The sequence below is a fragment of the Ursus americanus genome, chromosome 3 (genome assembly GCF_024610735.1).
Source record: "Ursus americanus isolate L20-20 chromosome 3, mUrsAme1.1.p, whole genome shotgun sequence".
In the NCBI taxonomy this organism is placed as follows: Eukaryota; Metazoa; Chordata; class Mammalia; order Carnivora; family Ursidae; genus Ursus; species Ursus americanus.
The window spans coordinates 46,132,316-46,159,742 of record NC_142129.1 but is presented as its reverse complement, the minus strand read 5'-3'; the positions used below and the strand labels follow the sequence as shown (position 1 = coordinate 46,159,742).

At 42.4% G+C, this 27,427-nt stretch overlaps 1 protein-coding gene across 4 annotated transcripts in view; it reads left to right on the top strand.

Moving 5' to 3' along the window:
* Positions 1-26,520, top strand: part of CREB5 (cAMP responsive element binding protein 5) — a 394,423-nt gene extending 367,903 nt beyond the window's left edge. For 2 of the 4 annotated variants that reach the window (XM_045792960.2, XM_087860952.1), the window contains 4 exons: positions 8,994-9,317; positions 13,590-13,820; positions 21,502-21,610; positions 22,518-26,520. In XM_045792960.2, the coding sequence (XP_045648916.1) occupies positions 8,994-9,317; positions 13,590-13,820; positions 21,502-21,610; positions 22,518-22,681 (828 nt within the window). In that variant the 3' untranslated portion in view covers positions 22,682-26,520. Of the gene's footprint in view, positions 1-8,993; positions 9,318-13,589; positions 13,821-21,501; positions 21,611-22,181; positions 22,211-22,517 lie in introns of all 4 variants that reach the window. The other 2 variants (XM_045792961.2, XM_045792959.2) reach the window with 2 other exon arrangements.
* The last annotated feature ends 907 nt before the right edge of the window (positions 26,521-27,427 follow it).

Here is a 27,427-nt window from a genome sequence, read left to right as displayed (position 1 = left end):
CTCCCCGCTGAGCAGAGAGCCCAACACATGGCTTGATCCCAGGACCCTGAGATCACGACCTGAGCTGAAGGCAGACGCTTAACAACTGAGCCACCCAGGTGCCCCGTTTATACATTTTCTTATCCCATTGTGTATCCCCATTCCCTAGAGGAGGCATTTGAAACTCAAGGTGACTGCCAAGGGTGGTGGAGCCAAGCTTCTAAACCAAGACTTCTCACTCCAAAACTTCTGTTCTTCTTTTGAAATCCTCTGAAACAATGGCTTTCTTTCTTTATTCTAGACATTCGTGCAACTCACTTCTCCAGTAGATTTCTACCTCTTAGAGACGTCAACCCAGATTCTTTCTCTGATGGAATAGGGAGCTCCGGATTCTGCCCCCATTTGTTAGGTAGATTAAGGCACGTAGAGCCAAAGCAGTTTACTTACCTAAAGAACTGAAAGCTGCCTTATAGCAGAACTAAGACTCCCTCCCGCTCCCAGAACCTCAGTTTGTTCTGAAATTCACTAAAACGTACAGCTTCTTAAAATGCTCACCGTCCTACTGAACTATAAAAGGCAGCCACTGAGTCAAAGAGATGCAAGGAAGTGGTATCTGAAATAAAATAATTCTATAAATGTGCAGTCATTTACTTCTTCATTTAATAAGAATTTTCAAAGGCTCGCTCTAGCAGAACTGTAATTAATATATGATTTAGATATTAATAGGAAAAACACTGGCAGGGAAATTGCTAAGATTTCTCTCTGGGGCTTGTTTGGCTTTTTAACCACCACAGTTTAACATATCACCTAGCACTTAGGTCTGCTTTTCCTCATTTTAGAAGTTATATCCACAAGTGGAAAATGGGAGAGTGAAATCAAACACCAAATCTTTTCCTTGCTTTTATTAAAACTGCTGAAGATCTACTTTTCTGAGGTATCATCCTTATTTGTGAGATGTCCTTGCATCGTTTTCCAGCGTACTGTTGGTTTAGAATACAATTTCTTTGTGGTTTTTTTCCTAACTACATTATCTCTGATATATTCAGAGTTCATACTTTTTAGTGGCAACATGACAAAGAGTATGAATATTTTTTTTCCTTCTTGACTTCATAGCATCATGCCCTTCCTGGATCATCTCTCCTTCCAACCTGGTAGACTTATTTGAAGTTTATTTACCAAACCAAACCTAAAGCAGATGAATACTTAAATTCTGAAACCATCAGAGCTAAATAAACCACGGAGTGACAGGATGAAAGTTTTGAAAGAAGCCTATTTTATTCTAAGCGATTAAGCCAGGTATAATTTTAGTTAATTATCCCAATGACGATCCTGAAATAAAGGTGGATTTTAAGATCCATGACACTATCAGAGTTATACGATCATTTTCAGTGGACATCCTGAAGCCCAGATGTGAACCTGGGCATTAAAACTATTTCTAGGGGCATCTGGTGGCTCAGTTAGTTGAGCGGCTGACTCTTGATTTCAGCTCCGATGGGGATCACAGGGTCCTGGGATCGAGCCTTGCATCGGGCTCTGCACTCAGCTGGGAGTCTACTTGGGGATTCTCTGTCTGCCACTGTCCCCCGCCACCCCCGCTAGCATTCTCTCTCTCTCCGAAATAAATCTTTTTTTTTAATAAAAAGTATTTCTATCTTGGCAAAATAAAGCTCAAAGTTTACGTTATTGACCCATGGCACTATGTGACAGGTCTCTTTCTGCCCATCCCTACCTCTCCTTAAGTTTGGGGAGCATTTGGGGATCCCAACTGGCCATATAATGCCCTAAAATTCAGTGGATAAATATCAGGTTTTGTTTTTTGATTTTTTTTTCTTTTCATCTTAGTTTGTTACTAATTCAGAGACTTAAAATCAGAAATCCTTGACCCCCTAGAGCAAGTCAGTAGTCATTGATACTGCAAGGACACCTCTGGTTGAAGGCACCCGGGCTCGCCCCAGTGACCGTTTGGACCATTCAGAAGCCTGTGTTGACCATCTCACCTGATCAGTTATCTTTGGGGAAGAGAAAGAAAAAAGAAATTACATTTCGGGCAATACCTTGGGGAGGCCGCTGATGGCAATTACCCTGTATTCGAAAGGAAATACGAATCCGGATTTTGCCCTGTTTTCATATAGACAGCCTCTTACTTGTGGTCAACTCAGCAACACTACATTTTGATGTTATCACATTCTCTTCTGGAACAAAACCCAACAGCCGTTTTTAATGAAAACCTTTCTCCAAAGAATGCTCCAACCTTCCCCACCCCCACCCAGCTGAATTTCAAATAATGTTTAATTCCGCTTGGCTTTCAGAGTCTGTAAAACATAAGCAATCGGCCGCGCTGAAGATGGAGAAGAAATGTTTTTACAGTTCCACAAATGTTTCTAATTGGCAAGAGCGAGTTGTTAATGGGAGATAAATTGCCTGCGGTGGGTGTGGGTGGGTGTGTCATGTGCGTGTGTGCTCACGCAGGCGCACATGCAGGCACCCAGGTGGCGGTAATGACGGTGCGCGGGTACCTGGGCTTGCCGAAGAACCTCCCGGTGCAGAAGTGCCCGGAGCTGGAGATCCAAGCGCGGGGCGTGGCGGAGCCCTGGTGGGGGAGCAGAGGATGGGACAAGGTTGATAGCCGGTTTCTGACCAGGGCTCAGATGCTGGGCAGCGGGCCCACCACTCTCCCATCGGGAACAGTGAACAAGGATCTTGTAAAATACACAGACCGAAGGAAAATGACCCTTATTGACTGAAACCAGCTGTGTCAGGCTTCTCGCTGTCTCTCCTGATTTGCTCTCTCAAATAAATGGATGTGGTAGAGGATGAGAGAAAGTAAACAGAATCATTTTTTTCTCTCTTGCAGCCACACCTCAGCAAGAGCCCTAGTTTTTATAGCTGAAAAACATATGTTTATTTGCTCATTAATTTTCCTCTCTCTCCCTTGCCTTTTCTTGGCATTGGGTAGAATGTTATTTAAAACAAGACACAGTTCAGCTTCAAAAAGAAAAATCATTCTGCAAAATACAGCTTGGACTCATTTAATGCTCATTCATCATCCCTGAAAGAGTGGGGTACAAATATCTATATTTGGTATAATGATTTACAGTGCAGTGATTCGCGTTAGCACCAGGATACAGGGAAGCAGTAGGCTCTTGAGGACTTTGAGAAGTGCCCCAGTAATCATTTACTGGCACTGCTTTCCTTCATAGGTGACACAGGCTGGTGCTCAGATGGTAGACTCAACCCCAAGGCCTAAGGTTCTCTAAGGGGTGCTTGGAAGTCTTCATTTCCTCGCCGAAGTGTTTTCTCCCCAGTGCTGAAAAAGCTTTGGTTTTATGTGTCTCCCATTTCCTTCAGGTAGTGCAAATAAGGATGTGCCTAACACAGTGCCTGGCACATGGTAGAAGCCCGTCAATATTTGTTGAGGGAATAAATAGTTAAATGGAATGTTATAAGCCTTACTAGTGTTATTGTCTTGGAGTGAAATATGCAAGAATAGACTTGAGGCAATCAAGTAATTTCCCTTAACAGGACAAGCTAATTATTTGAGATGAAGATCTGCTGCATAGTATTTATTTGTCAGGCTCCATTTGCTCCTAATTAAAGGTGGGAAGGTTGTTTGTAGCGTTGAAGGGATAACATAGTGACCCACTACTGAACAGCTTTTCAATTTTCCATGCCACTTTTCCAGGAAAAATGTATCAAGAGAAAGTTAAGGCACATTCCTTTTGTTTCTTTACATTTTATTTTTTCTGTTATCATTTTTGAGAGGACAGACCGGGTGCGGAGCGGGAAGCTCTTTTGACAGTACTTCTGCCACCTGTCTGCCTACGTGACTTCTGTAGTCTTTTCTGCTGACTTTGGTTGACTGATGAAATCATCCTTCCAGACAAATAGCACCTGCAGTGATCCAAGATGCAAATGCTGCATCCTCATGAGCCTCACAAGTTTTCCTTCCTCCTTTCCTCCCTCCCTCCCTCCGTCCCTCCCTCCCTTCCTTCCTTCCTTCCTTCCTTCCTTCCTTCCTTCCTTCCTTCCTTCCTTCCTTCTTTCCTTCCTCTCTCCCTCTCTTTCTTTTTCTTTCTTTCATCTGTACATTCATTCCAAAAATACGAATTTAGTGCCTACTATGTACCAGACTCTGTGCTAAAGCTGTGACTTTAACACTGAGCAAAATCCAGCGTGGCTCCTGCTCTCATGAAGTTTACACTCTGGGATGCTTGATGGATAGGAACCGAAAAATCATATTAAAAATCATAACTACAAACCGAATTAAAAAGAGGAATATGCTGGGGCGCCTGGGTGGCTCAGTCTAAGCTTCGGCCTTCGGCTCAGGGCGTGATCCCGGCGTTCTGGGATCGAGCCCCACATCAGGCTCCGCCACTGGAAGCCTGCTTCTTCCTCTCCCACTCCCCTGCTTGTGTTCCCTCTCTCGCTGGCTGTCTCTCTCTCTCTCTGTCAAATGAAATAAATAAATCTTTAAAAAAAAAAAAAAGAGGAATTTGCAATATGTGCCCTCCTTACTACCCAACACCAGCCTATCCCATTCCCCCACCCCCCTCCCCTCTGAAGCTCTCAGTTTGTTTCCCAGAGTCCATAGTCTCTCATGGTTCATTCCTCCTTCTGTTTACCCCCCTTTCTTCTTCCCTTTCTTCTCCTACCAATCTTCCTAGTTCTTATGTTCCATAAATGAGTGAAACCATATGATAATTGTCTTTCTCTGCTTGACTTATTTTGCTTAGCATACGGGGTGTTATATGCAAGTAATGAATCATCGAACTTTACATCAAAAACTAGGAATGTACTGTATGGTGACCAACATAATATAATAAAAAAAATTATTAAAAAAAAAAAAAAGAGGAATACGGCCCTACTGGGACTATGCAATAACAGTAATTGATTTTGACCAGGAGACCGGGAGAATTTTACTAAGGAGGAGCCAAGAGCTAAGAGTTATAAGATGTCTGAAGAGGGGCGCCTGGGTGCCTAAGTTGGTTAAGCGTGCCACTCTTGGTTTTGGCTAAGGTCGTGATCTCATGGGGCATGGGATGGAGCCCTCCATGAGGCTCCAGGCTGAGCAGGTGAGGAATTTGCTTGAAGATTCTCTCCCTCTGCTCCTCACCCCACTCACGTGCACTCTCTCGCTTTCTCCTTCTAGAAAATAAATATGAATAAGTCTTGTAAAAAATAAAAATAAAATGTCTGAAGAAAGGGAAAGAGCATTTCAGGCAAGAAGACTATCAAATGTAAAGGCCTATGGAGCCTGCGTGGGAAGAGCAGGGGCTGATGGGAAGGCAGGGCCACACCACCCAGTGTCTATGCATACGCCATGTTGTCCTCTGAACATTAGAAAGACAAAGGGTTAGGAGGAAGTAGGGACAGGAAAAAGGGACGCATGTACTTTATCAGATGGGGGGGACGTTGGGAGGGGGATACCTTAAGCATCCATTCTTCACAAATGTAACAGGGGAGGTGATCATGGTAAGCCCAGGATCCTATGCTACAGTGGAGCTTCCTGGAAATTCTTACATTCACTTTCCTGTTTGCCAAGTTTCAGAAAGAGTATATCTGGATCTTCACTGTGTGCTGAGTAACCGTGCGCTGTACCATGCAGCAACGACATCTTGTCATTTTATCATAGACCTATCTCTTCTTTCTCCCTTTCTTTTGATGATAAGGAGGTGGCATAACATAGTTTATACCTGTTTTTGGCAAATGTGTGTGGTATGCCTTCAGGCACCTTCTTTCTTGGTTTAGAGAACAGGCTGTGGAGGTAGCGTGTCTCTACCCCTCTCCCGTGGTGTGGGAGCTTGGGCAGGAGGCTTAGTCTCTCGCTCAGCCTTGCAGGATTGTTCTAAGGATTAGGTGAGACTGAGGAGTGGCTTGCAGTGAGAGCCGAAGTAATGCCAGCCATTGTTATTGGCTATTTTTACTCATACAGAAAGGTGTCAAAAATACATTGCTAAGGAGAACAAAGGCAAGTCACTTGGGCCTGGGGCTTAGGGGGAAAGGGTAGGCAGGTGGCTTTTTAGTCTTTCACCTCCTATTCTTGGAGGAGTTGATTTTTTTTTAACTATATAGCTGTATGTTTTTGTAATAATGAAACTACAAAGAATAGTTGAGAAAGTTTATCAATACTACCCAGTTTCTAAAAAAGAAAACAAAACCAAAGAACAGTGATTTCAGTATAATCTTTTTCATAATTTTCTTCACCCTTAAGTTTGGAGATGTCATCTAGAAACTTTTCTTAGGATAAAGAAACATGTATCTGAAGTCTGGCAATTCATTTTTTATTAATTAATTAATTAATTAATTAATTAATTATTTTACTTCTTTTGCTTCTGTTATATTCAAATAAGAACCCTGAAGTTCCATGCTATTATCCCACCGTGATGAAATTATCCTACTTGTTCCTTCACTTCCGCATATGCATATAGAAAGTTGTCTGGAATGCCATTCACCCACCAAATATAAATAGTGCATTTGGTCATTGGTTGCTGACTTTACTGTACTTTCAAGCATTGCTTAAATTTTTTATATTGAACATTTTTATAAAAATAATGAAGTCATTTCTAAAAAGTGGAGTTGAGGAGTATGAGTTCATTTTTCTGTTTAGGAATAAACACAATACCCAGCATCTAATCTTTCAGAGATTCTGGAAGCTTACTTTCTTCAGGATTACTATGATGAAGGTCAGTAGCTGATACTCATGAAAGAGGAAGCAAGTAGGCTTAGGATTCACTGAATCTGGATGTAGGAAATGTTTTCAATGATTATCTAATATTAAGATAAAGTCTGTCACATACTTCCCTCCCTTTTATTTTATTTTTCTTTTACAAGTGGAGGTTCTTGGGGTGCCTGGGTAGCTCAGTCGGTTAAGCGTCTGCCTTCGGCTCAGGTCACAATCCCAGGGTCCTGGGATCGAGTCCTGCTTTGGGCTCCCTGCTCAGTGGGGAGCCTGCTTCTCCCTCCCCACCACCCCCCCGATCTTGTTCTCTCTATCTCACTATCTCTGCCTCTCTCTCTCACACACATAAATAAATAAAATCTTTAAAAAGAAACCAAGTGGAGGTTCTTTGTGTTTAAAGATTTTGCTAAATTCAGTTGGTATTTATCAATAACTTACTCTACCCAGTCAGGAATCATTAATATTGTACAGGGCTGGAGCCTGTTTGCTTTGACCCTCATTTAAATACAGCTCTTCCTTTCCGCAGTGATGGCACACCACTATCATTAATCAGATAAGAATACACATCAGGAGAGAACTTTGAGTCCCCTAGCAAATACTTCATGGAGCCAGTGTGAGCTTGCCAACCAGACTATCATGACTGCAGAAGATACGTTTCCAGGGAATAACTGTATTATACAGTACTTAGCACATTGTGCCCCTCAGGATATGATGATAATTGCCTGTGTACAAGAAAAGGCAATTTTGAAGAAACTGTGACTAAGCTGATTACCAACTGATTCTTTAAATCAGGGCCAGCAAACCATGGCCCATGGGCCAAATCTGGCCCCCTGCCTAATTTTGCACAGCGCATGAGCTAAAAATGGTTTTTACATTTTTAAATGATGAAAAATCAAAAGTAGAATAGCATTTCATGTCATGTGAAAATTACAGAGAATTCAAACTTCCTGTCCCTGAATAAAGTTGTGTTCGAACACAGCATGCCCATTCATTTACGTATCGTCTACAGCTGCTTTTGCACTGAAAGAGCAGAATTCCGTAGTTGTGACAGAGCGCATAAGCCGTGCAGTGGTAAAAACATTTACTATCTGACTTTCTAGAAAAGGTTTGCTGGTCCCTGCTTTAGATTCAGGTACAAGTTATTTGTGTGCACGTCTGTGTGCTTGTTAATGGATAATGCTTTTGTGTTAGAAATATGCCCGGTGATACAGCAATCAAAGAAACTGCAGAATGCAATCCTCCAGGGGCGCCTGGGTGGCGCAGTCGTTAAGCGTCTGCCTTTCGCTCAGGGCGTGATCCTGGCGTTCTGGGATCGAGCCCCACATCAGGTTCCTCCGCTAGGAGCCTGCTTCTTCCTCTCCCACTCCCCCTGCTTGTGTTCCCTCTCTTGCTGCTGTCTCTATCTCTGTCAGATAAATAAATAAAATCTTTTAAAAAAAAATGCAATCCTCCAGATCTTTCCATGTCCCTCACTTCCTTCCCAAAATCAGAAGAAAGTTCTCGTGTGAGAAAAATTGGGCTATCAGGAGGGACTATGAGAAATATCATGGGGGCGCCTGGGTGGCTCAGTCGGTTAAGTGTCTGCCTTTGGCTCAGGTCATGATCCCAGGGTCCTGGAATCGAGCCCCACATCCGGCTCCCTGCTCGGCAGGAAGTCTGCTTCTCCCTCTCCCTCTGCCTGCTGCTCTGCCTGCTTGTGTGCCCTCTTTCTTTCTCTCTCTCTCTCTCTGTCAAATAAATAAAAGCTTAAAAAAAAAGAAAGAAAGAAATATTATGGTAACAAATGGAGAAGACCTACCTACTGCCTCCAAAAGTTAGACATTATGAATCTAATTTGAAGCCCTAAAATAACACCAGTACTATTCCTGTATTCTGAAATTTGAAGTTATTTCCTCTTTGTATGTATTCAAGAAGTCCTTTGAGAGGAAGGAATCTTTATTCTTGTGACCCTTTCAGAACACAGTGCTGAATCAGATGAGCCCTTTGTTTAGTGACATTATCGCCCTGAATGGTTTTCTTTGGCTTATTCTTACATTCAGCTGCCAATAGGATGTGATGAATAATCGATAGTTGGAAGTTAGTCGACTGTCTAAATCTTGACAGGGTATCCTGCTCATGCGTGACGGTTGAATTAACATTTTCAGCTGACTTGACCCTCCTACCTACTAAAATATGTGTGAAAATTTGAAATTAATATAAAAGTCATACCACCAACCAATAAACAATTATTAGCAGTAGTACCATAACATAGAATTGAAAATGAGAGTCCTTTTGATTCAAAATCCCTCTTCTGTACCCGACTGACCTCAGTTGTCCCTGTTTTGTTCTGTTTCAGAGGTTGAAGGCCGCGTTGACTCACCACCCTGCTGCCATGTCAAATGGGACTATGAGCACCATGGGACACATGATGGAAATGATGGGCTCCCGGCAGGACCAGACGCCGCACCATCACATGCACTCACACCCGCATCAGCACCAGACACTGCCAGCCCATCACCCGTACCCACACCAGCACCAGCACCCAGCACACCACCCTCACCCGCAGCCCCACCACCAGCAGAGCCACCCGCATCATCACTCCCACTCCCACCTCCACGCGCACCCTGCACATCACCAGACCTCGCCACACCCGCCCCTGCACTCCGGCAACCAAGCACAGGTAGACCCTTTTATGATCTCTTCCCCCCTTGTTATCAGTGCGAGCTCTAAGACAGGGCCCATCGGCAGCAACCTGGTTTGATGAGCGTGGGTGGTCTTTCTGACCCTCAGGGAGCTCTGTTCTTTCTTAGGAGATCACGGCCACTGGTGAGACCCTCCCAAATCCTAGGTTCTAGAAATTATATGGTAAATATCAGGTCTAGTCTCTGGGGGCAAATGTAAACTTCAAGTTCTCCAAAATCTGGTTTTTTTTACAGTGTGTTACAAAGGTAACTCTAAAAAAGTAATGCTGATGGGAGGATTAGGAAGAATGGAAGCATCTGAAGAAAGATGTGAATAAAGAACGAGAAAAATAAGTTAATCCTAGCCATGGTCTTACCTGCAGTGCTTTGTAATATAGAGACTCAATTTTGGTACCTGTAAAATGGAAGTTACATACAGTGGACAGTCTTCTGAATAACACTAAATGCTAAAATCTAAACAATAACAGTTCCAGGCAGACAAAGAAGCTCGGGAAGGGATGATGGGGCATAAGGTGCTGTGTCAGTGAGGAAGAGAGGTGACTCATGCCACCTAGTGTGAAATGCGTCGGAGGGAGCAGTCAGAGAGCCAAGCTCTGTAGATGATTGGTTCTAGAGAAAGGCCAAATCCCAGGGGTGGAGAGTCACCAGAAGTGGCTAGAAAGAAAGCCAGCATTTAGACGCAACTGAAAGAGGGTTGGGGGACCAGGCAGACGTTATGTCACCCAGCCCAAGAAGAGAGGCGGGTCCGTGTACTCGAGTAAGTTTTAGTAAGTGGATGAAGGGCATGTCTAGGAGCAAGGCTAGCCCTAGACACTTTGGATCTTCAAGCAGGGTGACCTTTGTCAGGCCCCTCCACCCATTCCACACTGCCAGGTTCTGACCGGTTGGGTCAGAGTGGTGTTGGGAGCTTGGAATCGCCAAATAACACTTATTCACCATCTCCTCCATCGCCTGCCTCCGGACCTCACCCTAGGCAGTTTGGGAGCCTTAGAACCCTCACCTCTAACACATACCAAACTTGGACGGCCATCCACAAAATGGGTCATTCCCAAGCAACTCTCTGATCTGTTCAATAGATAAGCTTATTCATTAGGTCAGCTTACTTTTGCAAAGGTCATTAGAGGAATTCTATATAGCAAGTAAGAGTGCAGGCTTTGGAGTGAAAAGTCTGTCATTCTTTTCCCACCTTACTTGCTAGGTAACTATGGTCAGTCAGCTAAACTCCCTAAGCCTCAGTCGTCCCACCTGCAAAATGGGATAGTAATAGACAAAACTCATCAACTTTTGGGAGTATTAAGAGAATGGCTGTAAAGCCCTTGGCACGGGTATCAGTACATATTAGCCCTGACTAATTCCAAACTGAAGTTATAGGATAGACGTTTAGCAAGTAATTCAGCAATAAAATGCCGTCCAGAACACCTTTAGTCAAATGCCGCAGTAGGACATGGAGGCAGTTAGAGGGGACCAAGAAAACTAGAAGTGCAAAGATAGGCAAATTCACATGTGAACTTACTAGTTTTAAGGAAAAGCATAGCATCGAGCTTTGGTTGCCTTGTCGGCAAGTTACTTCACAGACAAGTTTAACCGTTAGTTGAATGTAAAAGCCATTCATTAGCTAATTACCAATTAGCCAATTGCCCTCTATTTCAAGTGGCCAATTGTATATGCAATTAGTTAATTGCTATTATAATTAGCTGCACAAACAGTTGCTTTTTAATCCCATACTAAAGAAAAAGAGTACAGGTTGCTCTTGTTAAAATTTGAACAAGATCATTCAGACCGTACTCAAAATCCCACTCTTAAATTGTATGAACTTGGCTGGTTACTGAGATCTTGTCATATTGCTTAAGCGTATGATGATTAGAGCATTAGGAACAGAAGTTTATTAAGGCCCTCCTGACTATGAGATTCTAATTTGACTTGGAATACATTAGTCTTTATAAAATAACATTCATTATTTTTTATCAAAAGCTTCAGAGCATCTATGCCAACAGGATTCTATTTTAAAAATAAAATAATGGGGCGCCTGGGTGGCACAGCGGTTAAGCGTCTGCCTTCGGCTCAGGGCGTGATCCCGGCGTTATGGGATCGAGCCCCACATCAGGCTCCTCTGCTGGGAGACTGTTTCTTCCTCTCCCACTCCCCCTGCTTGTGTTCCCTCTCTCGCTGGCTGTCTCTATCTCTGTCAAATAAATAAATAAAATCTTTAAAAAATAAAAATAAAATAAAAATAAATAAAAATAAAAATAAAATAAGTAACAATAATTACCAGGGACATAAATTCTGGTCTTAGAGTTGCATTTACACTTTTCCTGGCTTCTTAGGATTCTCCTGCATGTAAGGATGTGATTTCAGAGTCCTGGTGTCACTCCTCAGTCACCAGGAATTTCTCTTATCCAAACTACACTTTGAACCCTGAACCGGGAGTGAGCCTGAAACCACCACATAACTTACCCCCTTGGGAAAAGGCACAGGAGAAGTGTCAGAGATAAAGATTGGTTGAAGTTGGGGTGGGGGAATACAGTATCGAATGTGAGGTCTTGGCAATGGAGATTCAAACCCAGTTTTGCCTATTTGAGAATCTTGTCCAGGGCTGATGATTAGACATCACAGATTCTCAAAAAGAAATGATACAGGCAAAAATAACCAAGTTCAAGTTCACAGGTTCCTTCCTAATGCTTTGCTTTGAGGTAGTTAGCTCAGCAGCTAGCATCTGAAATGACAAGTGCTAAACCTTTGCCAGTAACAAGGATTACATCTTCACCAGCCACTCTGTCGAGTAAAAGCTTCGACATTTAGTTTATTTTGTTATTTCTCTGTGATTGGGAGGAAAGGAAACACCAATAAGCAGTTTTAGAAAATGTCTCTGGTTTAAATAAAATTACCAAGATGCAATCCAACTTCAGTCCTGAGCCTCATTCTTCTACAGTGAGTCATATTAGCTTTGATAGAGTTTAGGATTAAAATATATCACTTTCAGTCGGCCGATGTCAACCAGTAGCCGTTATTAGTGCAATTACAGTCATTCTGATTGATTTCAATCATAGAATTGGAATGTGGTAGGAAAGGTTGCTGTACTTTCTTTTAAACACTTTTTTTTTTTTGCCTGCTATTTCTGTAGGTTAAATGTCTCTTGTAAAACAACTTTATAGATATTACAGCCATAAGCCTGAGTGACTGAGAAATGAGAAGAGGGGAAAAATCCTTTATTGAGAGTGAAGAAAGGGGGAAGGAGTACAGGGCATTAGGGAAAGCATTAGGTGTCCAGACACATAAAGAGTCAGTCGTGGAAATTTCACTCAGTGCTGTGTGTCTGCCTCATGAAGGGAAATAAAGCTGTATGGGCAGGAGTCTCCAAAACTCTAGACACTGCTGAGCCCCTTGCAGCTCTTAGAAGGAATCTATAACTGTAGTAAAACCTTTTAATAAAGTGCTTTGCCACTCCTAGGGTTTCCTTACAATGTAAGTAGCGGGGGATTCCCAGCCATCTCTCCCTGTAGCACAGACAAGGTGTATTACAGGTCTCGGGGCTGCTCTGGGCATCCATGGCATGGGCCTCGTTTCTAGCCACCTGGAAAGGCCTGTCTCCGGCAGAGCTCCAAGGAGCAGGTGGACCCATCTGGAATTCGCAGGTCCGGCTAGGCCCTTTGCATTAAGAACTCTGAAACGGTGAAAATAGGATTTTAGCTGCTTTCTGGGCTTCAAAGGGTTCTTTTGGTAGGAGTCACAGTGGTGATGATGTCCCAGAGGTATGTTCTAGGAACACGGTTTTAACACCAGGAGAGTGAAAGCTCACAACCTTCCCAGAAGGAGTTTTCTGCAGATGACAGAAGACTCATCAATATTGTGACAATAGACCTGATCTCTCTGTTTTCACCTGTAGCCCTGCATTAGCAGTTTAAATTTTTATAAATGCACCTTAAATACAACATGTTGGACATCTGAAGGAGAAAAAAAAATGTTTCCTCCGCCATGATTCAGCCAAATGCCTGTCAGGGAAAAATCTATTTGACTCTGTTTCACAAGTCGTTTGTATGTCTTGCCAAAATATTACAGAAGATAGTTCGGCAATGTTTTTTCTTTTCATGAGCATGATTTCATTGTTGACTTCGTTCTTAGAAAACAAGTTCGATCTGCTTACTAAAGCAATCAACTCTCTGTGCTTTGCGTTCCAAAACCAGCTTGGGTTTCCTCTCTCACCCAGCATGTTCCTTCTCTGTCCTCAACACCCTCCTCTCTCTCGTGCCCAGCAGGTCTCACCAGCAACGCAACAGATGCAGCCAACCCAGACAATACAGCCGCCCCAGCCCACAGGGGGGCGCCGGCGAAGGGTGGTGGACGAGGATCCCGATGAGAGGCGGAGGAAATTTCTGGAACGGAACCGGGCAGCTGCCACCCGCTGCAGACAGAAGAGGAAGGTCTGGGTGATGTCACTGGAAAAGAAAGCAGAAGAACTCACCCAGACAAACATGCAGCTTCAGGTGCAGGCCACTGTCTCTTTCCTCGGGACTCAAAGGCCCTGTGTACGGTTGGCATTTCCTGCCCCCGGCAGGCACTTGTTGACCTAAGCAGTAATACAGCACATTAGCCCACAGAGCAACAGCAGGCTTACTCCCCAAGCTTCATTCACTCCCGGACACTGTATAAAACAAATTAAGCATTCAGTTTTAAATCAGCCTGCCTACGAAGTTCTGAGGAGGGAGAACCTGCCCAACTGAGTTACAGGCTTTGGTCAGACGGAGGTTCACACTGCAATGAGCTGTGTTTAACCTCCCTGGCCCTCAGTTTCCTCATCTATAAAATGGGAATGATAACCTCATAGAGTTGTTGGGAGTAATAAGTGAACTAATGTCTACAAAGCAGTTTTCCCGATACCTGGCACGTAATAAATCTTCAGCCCAACCGTACTTCTTTACATTCACGGGGGAGCGGGGGTTGCTTTGACTTCCGCTAGATTACCTCTGTTTTTGTTTACTGGGGGAAAGCAACTTCTATAGTTGTTATTTTGTTCTATAAGAAAAGACACGTCCCCATCTCGTTTTCAAACTCAACAAGATTTGAATCTTGCAGGATTTTTCCCTTTCATGGATGGCTCGATGGGGGACATTTTTCTAACAAGACCCCTTCTAGGAGCATTTGAGAGAAGGGGAGGAAAGTCTAGTATCAGGGTCTCTCCAGCAGACTTCACGCTGTACAAATGATGTGTTCCTCACACGAAAAGGCGTGCCCTCTCCACCAGCAGAGAAAGAGCACTAAACAGATTACGTGACAAGAGTACAGGGAGAGCAGTAAGAGTTGGGGATTCTAGCCCGGTGCTTCTAGGAGCAGAGAGAAAGGCTGAAGAGTGGAGGGAAGGGGGGAAGGATTGTCCCAAATGAGGAGGATCTTCATTTTAGTAGTTTGTAGGTCACCTTCCCCTTCCCCCATCTGGTTCTCTGTGTGTCCTTAGAAAGGAACAGTAGGGGTGCCAAACCCCCAAAGCTTTTGCATATTCAGTGCATTCAAAGGAAATGGCCTTGGGGCAGTCAATGTATAAATTGAAAATATATAAAGAAAGTTTGAGTTATACATGGACTGCATATGGCTGTTCACATTTTCCCCTAAATGTATCATCCTTTCTGTGATAGACATGAGAAAGAAAATGGGAAACATATCTAGCAGATGTGGGGGAGGTAGTAAGTCCTCAGTGGCTTCTATGTGCATGACGGTGGGGGCTGTGTCTTGTCTTACTGCCCTCTCCCCCTGCTCCCTACCCCCGGTTTCTAGCATAGTGTTGAGCTTACCTGCTGAGTCCCTGAGTGTCTACGCTCAATATCTGCTTGTTGAATAAATGAATGAGTTCCCCATCTCTAGAGTGTCCAAGCACTGGCTGCCTGACCACTTGGCAGGAGTGTGATTGAAGGGAGTCAAGCCACAGTGGGATGGCTGGTCTCTAATACCTCGAAAGTCGTAGCAACTTGAAAATCTGTAGTTCTAGAATCCCCACAGCCACAGTGGTATGTGAGAAGCTTTTAGGTAGAGGATGGTAAGCACTTTTAACATTCAGAGTAATCATATTTTTATTTTTATGTGTATTGAAAAATGTAATTAGAACATCAGGCCTTCAGTTTCACTCTTGGTAAGGATGAGGCTAAAATATTAAATAATGAGTTAATTTGTACAAACATGTTAAGTCAATAAAAACTCTGGTGCATGTGGATCTAGCAAATATTACAGCCACTGGCTCTGCAATGACCGAAGTGTGGGAATCCCTGGAATTCACTACCAGTTCTGAGGTTTGCAAGAGGACCGTGAAAACGGGCAGGATTTCTCAATCTTGGCTCTATTGAATTTGGGGCTTGATCATTGTCCATTGTATCCTGTTCGTAGGAGATATTTAGTAGTATCCTTGACCTCTACTCACTAAATATGAGTGGCACCCTCTACCCCACCCCCAGCTGTGACAACCAGAAAGTCTCCACATATTGTCAGACATCCCTTCCGGGGGCAAAATCCGCCCTAGTGATTGAGAACCACTGCCTTAGATGAAGGAGCCACGGATAGCCGGTTGGCGTATATCAGATGCCCACAAATGTTTAAATCAGTTTTAACTAAAATGAGTCCTTGCAGAGGTATTTCAGCGTATTGACTATGGTGCTGGAGCTTGAAAACAGAAAGAGGTCAGAACAGAGATCCAGGAAAAGTGAAGATGCTGGTCTACCTTGTGGTCAGATATGTTCGTGACTTGGCATATGCCTCTATGTTATCGCTCTTATAAAACACCTAAGGTAAATTTACCCTTTACAAGACCCTAATGCACTAATTTTCACCATTCTTTAGAACCAGACATGGCTAAGGAAAAAAGATACTAGGATTCTAGCCCCCAAAAACCAGGGGGGACAAAAGTTCTATTTGGGCCCATCAAAAGGCCACCAGTATTTTTGGTTGTTAAAGGAGTGCCCGAGGAAGGGACAGTCTCTGAAAAGACTAAATTCTTTGTGTTTTCCAACCCCTGCGTTGCTTCAGAGGGACAGAAACCACAGCCGTCCCATGTTTTCGGTGATGCTGACTGCTCTGTGTCGTGCCTTGTGATGCTGGAGAGGATAAGCAGATTCTGCTACCTTTGAATGACCCTTTCCCTCCTACTGGACCTTTGTCAAAAGAAAAAGGTGTCTCTCTTGAGCCTGGTCCAGTGAGCCAAATTTTAAGTAAACAGAAATGGAAGGTGCTAAGCAAACAAACTCTAGCCAAACGGAATAGCCAAGGTCTGGATGGCCGGCTGCCACTTTTGAGTTGTTTTTCAGCATAGAACCTTTTAGCTGGGCTGCAGAGTTTCAGATTGGAAAAAATCAGACCTAAGAAAACAAAGTCAAACTCCCAGACTTCATTTCCTTGTCTCACAACAAATCTGTACCCAAGAGGTCAACACAGGTATAGGAATTGAGGGAAAGACTAGAAACCACCCGATCTGACATTTTTGTATAGGGAGAAACTGAGTCCAGGGGGGACATGAGGAGTCTTCTCGAAAGTCACAGAAACAGTAGTAGAATGAGGACCCAAGCAAGTCATCTCTTGACCCAACCCACCACCCTAGGATCTGTCATCGTAGAGAATTCTTAAACTAAAGGAACCCACGTGCTTTTCTCTGACGGAGTAGCTAAGAGCAGCTCCAAATTCATCAGCGACCGATGTGGTGCTCAGCTCAGTGTGCAGGAGACGGTATGGAAATCATCTGGTCGCCCATGGAAATAATTGCTTTTCTTTTTTAGTGCAAAGACACATGGCCTAAGTCGCTGCTGAAATTTTAGACACATGAGCCCAGGTTTGGGACTTGGCAAGAGAATAGGCCAGATGGGAGCTGTTGCCTTACAAATTGAAAGTCCTTTGTTTTAACATGAACCAAACCTGGCCTCAGCTAATCTACAAAAAAGAAAAAATAAGCGGGGAGGGGCTATATTGTAGCGCCCATTTTGATAATTATTTTTTTGGCACAGACTACTGCTTGCACCAAAAAGCATTCTGGGTTTATCATATTAACAAAACGACATCCCCAAAGCCACAAACTGCAAATGTAGCTTTGAGGGACTTCTTGGAGTACTTGTTTAAAGTATTTATTACGGTATTGAATGTCTCTATAGGGGCACCACTTCATCCCCGAGAGAATCTTATGGGTTAAAGAACAGGTTAGTCCAACTGCATCTAGCCTCCGACAGTCCCTATCTCAACGGCTAACTCCTTTGGAGCAGCAAACCCAAACAAGGTTCAAAAAATGAAAAACTGAAGGGCTGATTTCACCAGGATAATTCATACTGATTATTAATACTTGGCTTTTGTAAAGTACTTTTATATGAAGACCTAGAACGATTACTATAACCCATGCAGGGGAGTAAAAAAATTGGTGATTTGCCTCAATTCATAAAGCAAGGTAATTCAGAGTGAGAAAGTGCCTCTGGAAGGCCTGGTTTTTATTTCCCTACTAGAGCTGCGGGCAACATTTTATTTCTTTCATGCATTTTGAAACATTTGCTATCTGGTGGTTCTCTTCCAAAATGAGTTCAAGGTGATTCTGCTTGAGTTCCCTTGAAAAGGATTTTTATTTAAAATACAGTCTGGCATCTCCTATGTCAGTCAGTGTGGAGACTCGAAGACGATTATGCGTGTGCACAGCCCCCCGTCCACCCTGCTTTCTCTAGGACAGTGATTTTCAACCTTTCTTAATCCAAAGTCTCCCTTGTGGAATCTGATGAAGGCTCGACAGACTTTCTCAGCACTATGGACCCATAACAAGGATGCGAGGTTGTGCACTAAACCTAGACTGTAGATGTAGCTTTGGAGTCCACCCTAATAAGATTTGTAAGTATGGGAGGTGCTCAAGAAATACGAGACTCGAAATACAAGCCTATCTGAGAATACAAAAGTAGTTAACTAATGAATAAAAAATAAAGATAGAGTCCTTCATTCGATTATTAGGAAGTTAGTTTGCTCCATAGAAGGCGAAACAGAAATACTCAAAGAATAAACAACTGTGTTGCCGGCGGGAACAAGGGAACTAGTCCCGCCATCTTGCTTTACATTAGTTTGGTGTGGCAGCTGGGGAGGCCAAACCGTATTATTCTGAAACCCCTGTTGAGAGCTCATTTTCCTGCAGGAAGCTGCCCCATGAATTTCTGTTGCTTCTGCAGCCATTGGACTTTGATTTCATCCTTATCTGTAATTACGTGTGTATGATCTAAACAAGAGGCTGAGTGTTCTTCTTTATGGAGAATATTAATTGGCATTCATTTTCCAACCGTAACATAACTAATGTAATTACTAACACATTACTTTAAGAAATATGTCCTTATTCACATGTATCTTTAAACGATGATCAGTTATCACAGTAGTCTTCAGGTTCCTACACTTTTACAGACCCTCAATCTCCCAGGTTCTCAGTTCCTATACTTACAGTGTATTGGTTTATTAATAAAGTGCTTTGCTAGCCATAGACAAAGTGTGCCACTCAAGTCATTGATTTTGTATGGGCCTTTGGTTAGAGGCCAAGACACCACATATGCCATTCATGGTGTGATTGGTGCTGTTTTATTGTGGCCTCTCCTGGAAGCAAAAGGTTTATTGGGAAACAATTTGGGGTGTGCCAAGTATTGTAGGCAGTTAGCTCCTTGTGATTGCAGAAGCTCCAAATACAGAATTCAAAGTGTTTTTTTAAGGAAGGGTCATGAACACTTTGTGCCTAGGAGATCGAACACTACCTAGAAAAGGTGGGACAGAGCAGGACATAGTTGGGGAAGAAACGGAGACTAAAATCAACCTCTCCAAGATGGCCACCAGGTGGGATTTTTTTTTCTTCTAGAAGTGTAAGAAAGCAAGAGAATCTTGTTTTGTTTTATATCTTTCCTTATTTGTTGTTTCTTAGGTCATGGAAGAAAAGTGTGGGAGGATTTAGTAAAATTGGAGCTTGACTCCATTTTCTAAGAACAATTGTCTGCATTATCTGCAGCTAAGCTTAGGGTGCAGTTGTGTCTTAGTGGTTCTGATTTTGGACAAGTGCTGTATCTATAATCCAAATGCAAATAATATAACATTTCATTTTGAGGCCAAATATATATATATTTTTTCTCCATTTTCATTTTGTTTTTGTTTGTTTTGTTTTGAAGATTTATTTAATTATTTGCCAAAGAGAGAGAGGGAGAACAAACAGGGGGAATGGCAGGCAGAGGGAGAAGCAGGCTCACTGCTGAAGAGCCCAATGCAGGACTCGATCCCAGGACCCTGGGATCATGAGCTGAGCCAGGGGCAGATGCTTAACCTACTGAGCCACCCAGACATCCCTATTTTGTTTTTTAAACCAGGGGTTGCCTTCTGTTGAACAGTTTAAAAGTAACTTTGTTTTACACATGCCATTTTAAGCAAAGGGAATCTGGGAAAAGCAAGGAAGGCTGTCTGAGTTTAAATGGGCATAAAGTCAAAGAAGAAAGAATTAGTATTTAAGGCTACAATAAGTTGTCCTATAAATAAAGTTGTCCCACTGACCCCAGAATTGACAACGGTCAATTTTGGCTTTGATAGGGCCCCTTACCAGTCATACTCCCTTGGAGGTGGGCGATGGAATTCACCTTCCTGAATGTTTTCAGATTAAGAGCAATTAAGCGATTTGTCATTAATGCTAATTTCTCAGATAGGCATTTTTATTTTGTAAAATTTGGAGAAGAGAAAAGCTTTTGTAGATGAGATTCTTACTATTTTGTTATTTACGTTACTCAACATTTGATTACTTATGTTTTGCAAATGAATTTGGAAATGCGGGGTATTCTTTAAAACAAGTTTCAAAAATATTTTTTAATTAACTTTTAGAATCCCAAACTTACTTTTTTAGGTAATAAATACATGCCTGAAAAGCCAAGTTCAGAACAAAAGCGTACATACAGGCTTAATGACAGCAATGTTAGAACACCCTTTTCTGTGTGCATGTTTTTTGAAAGTCTCCCACATGTGGAGTACAATGGCTGGCAGCCACAAATGAACATTGGCCAGAGAGAGGGTATTATTTATCAACTATAAAATGGCTTGTTTGAGATAGTGCTATGTTTACAGTTTACTTTTATCAAGTGGAAGCACCTTAGAACCAACCAATCTATTCTACATTTATATTTGTAGACAGTGGTGCCAAGTACATTATTCTACAAAGCCATGAATCAGTCTTTGTGAATTATTACATAAAGTGGAGATTCGAGGCACTTATCTAAGTAAATAAGAAACACACACACACACACACACACGCACGCACGCACACACACACACACACGCAATCCACAACACCCTGGTATTAATGGCAGAAAGAGTTTATAGACTGAAATTAGCCAAACTAGTTAATGAACCAAATTCATTTAATCATAGCCAAAACTTCAGTGCCCCTCGCCTTCCTGGGCTGACCTCATCCCACCAGGAGAGCATCAACATTTGTTCCATGTGCTTCCATGCCTTCTACTAAGCAGACATCAGGCAGGGATGTGCTCTGTTGAACTACAGCCCATTTGGAAATTCTTTTGGGAAATCTGATGGTAGATCGGTTGGCTAATTCTGAGGGCATTTCAGTTTGAAGCCACTAATTCTGCCGCTCAGTTCTTCCCAATGCATGGGCAGCGTTCACTTTCTTTGCATATTGAATGTCAACCCGAGCTTACCGGTGTGAAGATGATTAGTATGAATAGCTAAATTCAGTGATTGCTCAGCATGGGCTAGGCAGTATTTTCAGTGTTTTATATCTATTGCCTCATTCAGGCTTCACAACAACTCAAAGAACTTTATTCCGGTTTGATCCCCAATTATAAACAAGGTTGCTGAAGTTCAGCTGACTTATGTTTCCTGTCTAGAGTCACCCAGTAAGTGTAGAGTGGAGATTCCCACCCAAGTCACCTGGCTCCAGAGTCCACCACCTAAAGGGTGTGTTCTGGACTTTTAATAGGATTCAGCTCTTGAGTTAAAATCTGGTCTTTTCAAAAAGTGCCTGATAAATGTGAGGACCAAATTAAGGGCAGGCTACACACTTTCAGGTGAATCCCATTAAATATTATCCTTAATGTCATTCAGACACAACAGAAAAGTTTGCCAATATCACTGTTGAATATGCATGGGGACTTGTACTCTCTGGTCTTTTCAACACAACTTTGATATGTCTCTTTCCAGAATGAAGTGTCCATGTTGAAAAATGAGGTGGCACAGCTGAAACAGTTGTTGTTAACGCATAAAGACTGTCCAATAACAGCCATGCAGAAAGAATCACAAGGATATCTAAGTAAGTCGTTGACTTTTTTTCTGAGTGTCCAATTTTTTTGCCACTAATTTTGCATTGGATTTTATTGAAAGAGCAAAAGTAAAGTGTAGATTGCACACCCCGGCAGATAACGTACTAGAATTCTTCGGTGGCTGCCAGGCTATTGCACCAGGGGGCTCCTTCTTTCCTGACCCCATCCCCATGCCCACCACCTCCCGATAATTTCTGGTTAGACTTTCCCTGGCATTTCACATTGTAAAATCCTACCGAATTCCAGTTCTGCAGCCAGTGGGAAAATAGCTTGCGGGAGCCCACTACCAGTGGGCTAGCTGTCTTCCAGAGAAATCCATGGGCTGGGGTAGAGGCATTGAGTGAATCACATCCAGTGCCTTAAGGTATGCTGCCTGTTGTTCACTGGGCTGAAAAGCTAGTGACCTTGTCTTAGTTTTCCAATAAGTAAAGTGAATCCCTTTCTCTAGACCCCAGTTTCTGCATCTAGAATGTCAATAAGTTAAATACGAGCTGAGGTGGGGGGGTGGGAGGAGCAGGGATTCATGGCTGAAGGTCAATTTATTTTCAAATAATTTTTTAGATTGAGCAACACAGATTCTCCCACCACATGTGAGTATTTTTCCACATTTGATATATGGATGGCTATTTGAAGATACAAACATGGGGAAGTTCCCATACCAAGATTTGAACACATGAAATCATGTTGCTGGTATAGAAAGCATGGCTTTGCTTGTAGCTATAAAGTGGGAAGGCATAGCTTTTGACTACAGTTTAAAATAAAGTTTTGAAATTAACGTCCAGGAGCAAATGTGTGAAACTCTCCTGTTTCTAGTAAACACGTAGTAATGTTTCCCTGAGTAGCCCACAGGTCCACCCGAGAAGAGCTATATTGGTGTGTGTGTGTGCTTTCTCCTAGGTCCCGAAAACAGCCCTCCTGCCAGCCCCGTCCCAGCTTGCTCCCAGCAGCAGGTCATCCAACATAATACCATCACCACTTCCTCCGCCGTGAGCGAGGTGGTGGGGAGCTCCACGCTCAGTCAGCTTACGGCTCACAGAACAGACCTGAATCCCATCCTTTAAAATCTGCTGGTGGGTCAGACCTTGCCTCCAAGAAGAGCTGTCGCGTTATCATGCGTCCTTTCTTTTAAGGGCATTTTTAGAATTAACTCCGACCTGGAAGACTCCTCAGCCCTCAGAGACTGGCTTTCATTTTTATAGTTACTATGGAAACGTCGTCTTTTATACTTAGTTATATAAGAAAAAAAGGGAGTTATGCAATTAATTAATCTATCAGCTTGGGAAATGCTTTGGTGCTTTTCTCCAATTTTCTGGTACCAGTTAACTTGTTTATAAACTGAACTCTTTCTGTATATAGACACGGTTTCATTCTTATCAGTCCAACCCTTTGCCTGAAACATTGACTCTTGTTAAACCGCAGCTTTTAGCCAAAATGAGGCGTACCTAGATGTCACGTAAACGGATGCAAGGTAACTGGATGGTGAGTCTGATGACATCGTAACGTGTGTTGAGTTTGCGCTGTGATGTCGCCAGAGTTCCAGAAAAACACAGAGCCTTTTCCACATTTTTTTCTCTTCCTATAAAAAATTATAAGATCCGTTGATGTCCACATAAAACCACCAAGCATCTTGCCCCTTCTCCTCCTCCTCTTGGTCCACTTCCTCGAATTATCCTCTGATTTCCTCCAGTCTTCCTTTCCATTTCCACTTTTTCCTGGGCTCCCTGTGTACTCTTCATTTTTACTTTCTTCTGTTTTATTTTTCCCCCTTTACCATTGCAGGTAAAGAAGAAAGTAATGCTTAAAGGAAAAAAAAAAAAAAAAGCAAATCTCAAAAATATGGATCTAGCCATTGCTTTCCTTACCCGTGACCCACAGCTGGAGTTCATTCACCTCTTGTTTTTTACAAAATGGTAAGCAGGAGATGTTTAATGTGCCTGATTTAATGCTTTTAATAATCAGAGCAAATAAAACATGGCTTAGCCATAGGTGAAGCACTGTTGAACGCCAGCTGTGGAGACACTGGGGAAGGGAGCCCTGTAAGCCTCGATTGTGAAGGTCCAACTCATGATGCGGGTTATAACATCACACCCTCGAATTACAACTGCTTTTATATGGCCTGTCCATAAGGTTGAAAATCCATATACTATATAATAATTCCGAAGGGCTGTATTCACTACACAGATTACATTGTTCAATCATCAGCTGCTAATAGACTAAGATTTATTTTTTTTTTTTCTTAAGCCTATGGAACTGGCTTTGCTGTTCTGGTGGGTGAACGTAGACGCACCACTGGAGGAACAAAGAGAGAAAGAAAACCGAATGTTTCCATAGCGGTGCTTTCAGCCCTCCCAGAACAGCCAGAGCCTTCTTTGGCTGCTGAAAGAATTCCATGGATGTGGCTACTCTACTCTTCTGAATAATTCTGATTTATAGTTCCAACAACTTTCATCAACTTGCCCATTATGGAAAGCAGATAGTCCCGAACCACAGTTGTGCCTCCTTAAAACAAGCCATTCTACTGTGCTAATATTTTAATATCACATCTTGCAAGTAACGGGGCGAACGTTTCCGTCTAGCAGTCTAGACAGGTGCTGGTCTTCCATCTCCATGTGAATGCTTGACCTCCTCACACGAGAGTGAGTGGGTGGGTGTGTGGGTGTGTGTGTGCGCGTTCGTGGGATTTAAAATAATAGTATTTTACAAAAGGTGTAGCTTTTCTAAGAGTTCAGCAAAGGGAAAGACATATATGGGCGTGTGTCTCTGTGTTTCTCTCTCACTATAGCGTAAGAATCTATTTTGGAGAAAAAAATATGAGGGTCGTGAAGCATGATTTTTATAACTAGTTTCAGTTTTATCTAAAAACTTACTTTTTGAATCAGTATTTATCAGCAATTTTTTTTTTTATGTATGCAGTGCTTTCAAAAGAAAGTTTTGAGTGTCCAGGGAAACTGGACTATGTGGTCTAGAAATCAAAACAAAACAAACACACACACACACACACACACACACACACACCAAAAACAAAAAAAAGAAAAAAGAAAAATGCAAAGGATTTTCTATTATATTTTAGACAAACATATCTTTTTTTAAGTATTTTAAATACTGAATTCATAGTTCCGTTTTGCATCCCGGCGGTAACAGCTGAATGGTTGAACCTAAGGGGCTTGCTAAGAAATATTTAAGATATATCTGTATTCTGATATTAAATTTAATTTTTTCAAAACTCCTTTCTAGGACCACGTATGTGTCTTTCTAAAAAAGAAAAAGAGCTCATTGAAATGTTTGCTTGGGTGTTAAATTCTTTTATGTTTTTCTTATTTTTTGCTATAAGTAAACAAAAACTTTTCTTTCTTTACTGCATGCATAGCACTTAATGAAATGGATTTTTTAAAAATCCACTGGTAATATCAGAATGTCCAGGGAGTGGGCTGTCACTAGAATTATGGTTTACTTTACTTCGGTTCCACCTCTTGATTGAATATTTCGTTGTTACACTGAAAAGCCTCTGTAGTGAAGAACTTGCCTGAGTTTTCCTAATTCAGCAACTTGACAGTTTGACTGATGTGCATTATACAGAGCTCAATTATGTCTGTTTTTTATGCTAAGTAGGCAAACCAACCACACACACACACACACACACACACACACACACACACACACGTACGTTAGCAAACAGCCCTCAACGTATAATTAGAATAAACTGTCTTCTTGTTTTACTTAGAGGCTTTAGGTATGTTCATTAGCAGTGTGGAAATACACTCAAATGGAAGACGCCAGCTAGTTGTCAGAGCGTCTTGAAACCCCGAACAGAAAGACTCATTGGTCAAACCCAGTTGGGTTTATCAATATTAAGCACTTCACCGGAAGAAGGTCCAGCCTTCACCAGACCCTAGAAAAATCAGTCTGCCTGAAAATCCCTCCGTGCCCTCCATTTTTTGCCAGTCTGGGAAAGCATCTTTTTTCTGCCCCATTCTCCTCTCCCACGCAGTTCCTGGGTCATCCACCTATATCTTCACGGATCCATTGGAATGACCTTCAGAGCACCCATCCTGCTCTGCAAGATGGGAAGGGCCCTGCAACACTGCCTCTCCTCATTCATGTGTGGGTTTTTTTATTGGCAGCATCTGCCTTTGAAGTCACTGCCAGCCTACCTGGAAATTTCTACAGTGCTTCCCCTGCCTTATGTGATGGGATTTGACTTACATAGGTACCCCTGATGGCGTTTCTACCAGCTGATCCTGAATTGAGGCGTCCACATCTTATTTCTTCTTAAGACATTTCCCAACATATGATGCCAGGACAGGTGGAGTGAAATCCTAGCCATGGATGAACGTACTCATTCTAAAGCGTGTGTTAAGCTGATGTTTTCCCTTCACGCCCGACTCCCCCCCCCCCCCACCTCCGCATCAGTGTGTGCGAGGCCCCCGGTAACGCGGCCCGCGGGAGATAGCACTTTGTGCCGTATCACTGAATGAACTGTGCTCATTAGGGTGACTGACTTGGAGCACATGCTCTTTGGAGCCTTATCCAGTCGGAGAAATCCAGGGCAGCGCATGTGCTGAACAGAGGGGCATAGGGGGTGAGGGTTCAGGTGCTTTGCTTGCCCGTTAAGTAAATTTCAGTGTGTCAGTTGAGTTTGCCATTAAAATCTGAAACCAGCGGCAGTGAAAGACCAGCCTTTGGCTGCGGAGCTTGAAGCATCAGTAACTGCTCTCAAACCAGCCATCCAGTTAGGGTAGAATGTGCTTCTTTCTGGTTAATAAAAACCATCTAAGAAAATATATATGTATGTATGTGTGTGTGTATACAGTGGAATTCAAGGACCAAAGCAAAATTTGAACAGGAATCTATTAATTTAGAATTTTATAAGATATTTATTAATAAATGTTATTTTAAAACATTCCATTTGAACAGTATTCTTCTGTAGGGTCTGCTTGTTTTTAAAGTATTAGTTCCTAATAAACTACGCTAGTTTATATATCTTCATTTTTCAGGGTTTCAAATGGCTATTCTCCATCCTTTGGTGGAAATGTTTTGCTTAGGTCCCTGTGCATAGAAATTTCGAGGATTTTTATTGCTCTGTGAGTTATGTTGTAATCTATGTTCTGAACAGTTTTTTTAAACATTTATTTCTTTTTTTTTTTTAATTTTTAAAGTAAGCTCTTTAGGAAGCAGAGTTCAGCTAAAGGGAATCAGTAACTATAACTGGAACAGCTTTCTTGTAAAAGCGTAGAAACAACTTCATCTCCGCTTCTCTGCACCCCACCCCAATTTCCTAGAATGCCTTGCACTATTCAGCTTCCTTAGTGCTCTTTTTGTCCCGTCCCAAACAATGTGCCGTAGCTTTAAGCCATTCAAGTTCCATTATGCAGTATATCTGAGAAGGAAAAGGAAACAACCCATTTAAATTTGAATAAAACTGTGCCTATGTGAACAGTAGCAATTTAGAGCCTCTCTTCTGCTTTTAAAATAATTTATATTTTAAAATTGCACTTTAGCTTTTTTGATGCCTTTCTGTTTCTCTTGTTCTCCCTCTCAAAGCCCCTCCCTGTCCTCAGACTCGCCTTCTGCTCGCCCCTTTCCAACTCCCCACCCTTCCCCTCAGGCTCTGAGCTGCATCATTTAAAATACTTTACAGAATATTTGCACCAGGTACATGTGCGTGCGTTCTTAGTATCCTAGCAAAGACATGTTCCTCACATCAGCCTAGATAAAGCCTGCTACGAGAAAACCAAGGAGAAGAGCCAGTTTATAGTCTTTAACCCTTTATTCATAGCATGTTTTTTTTAAAAAAAATGTTATATTAT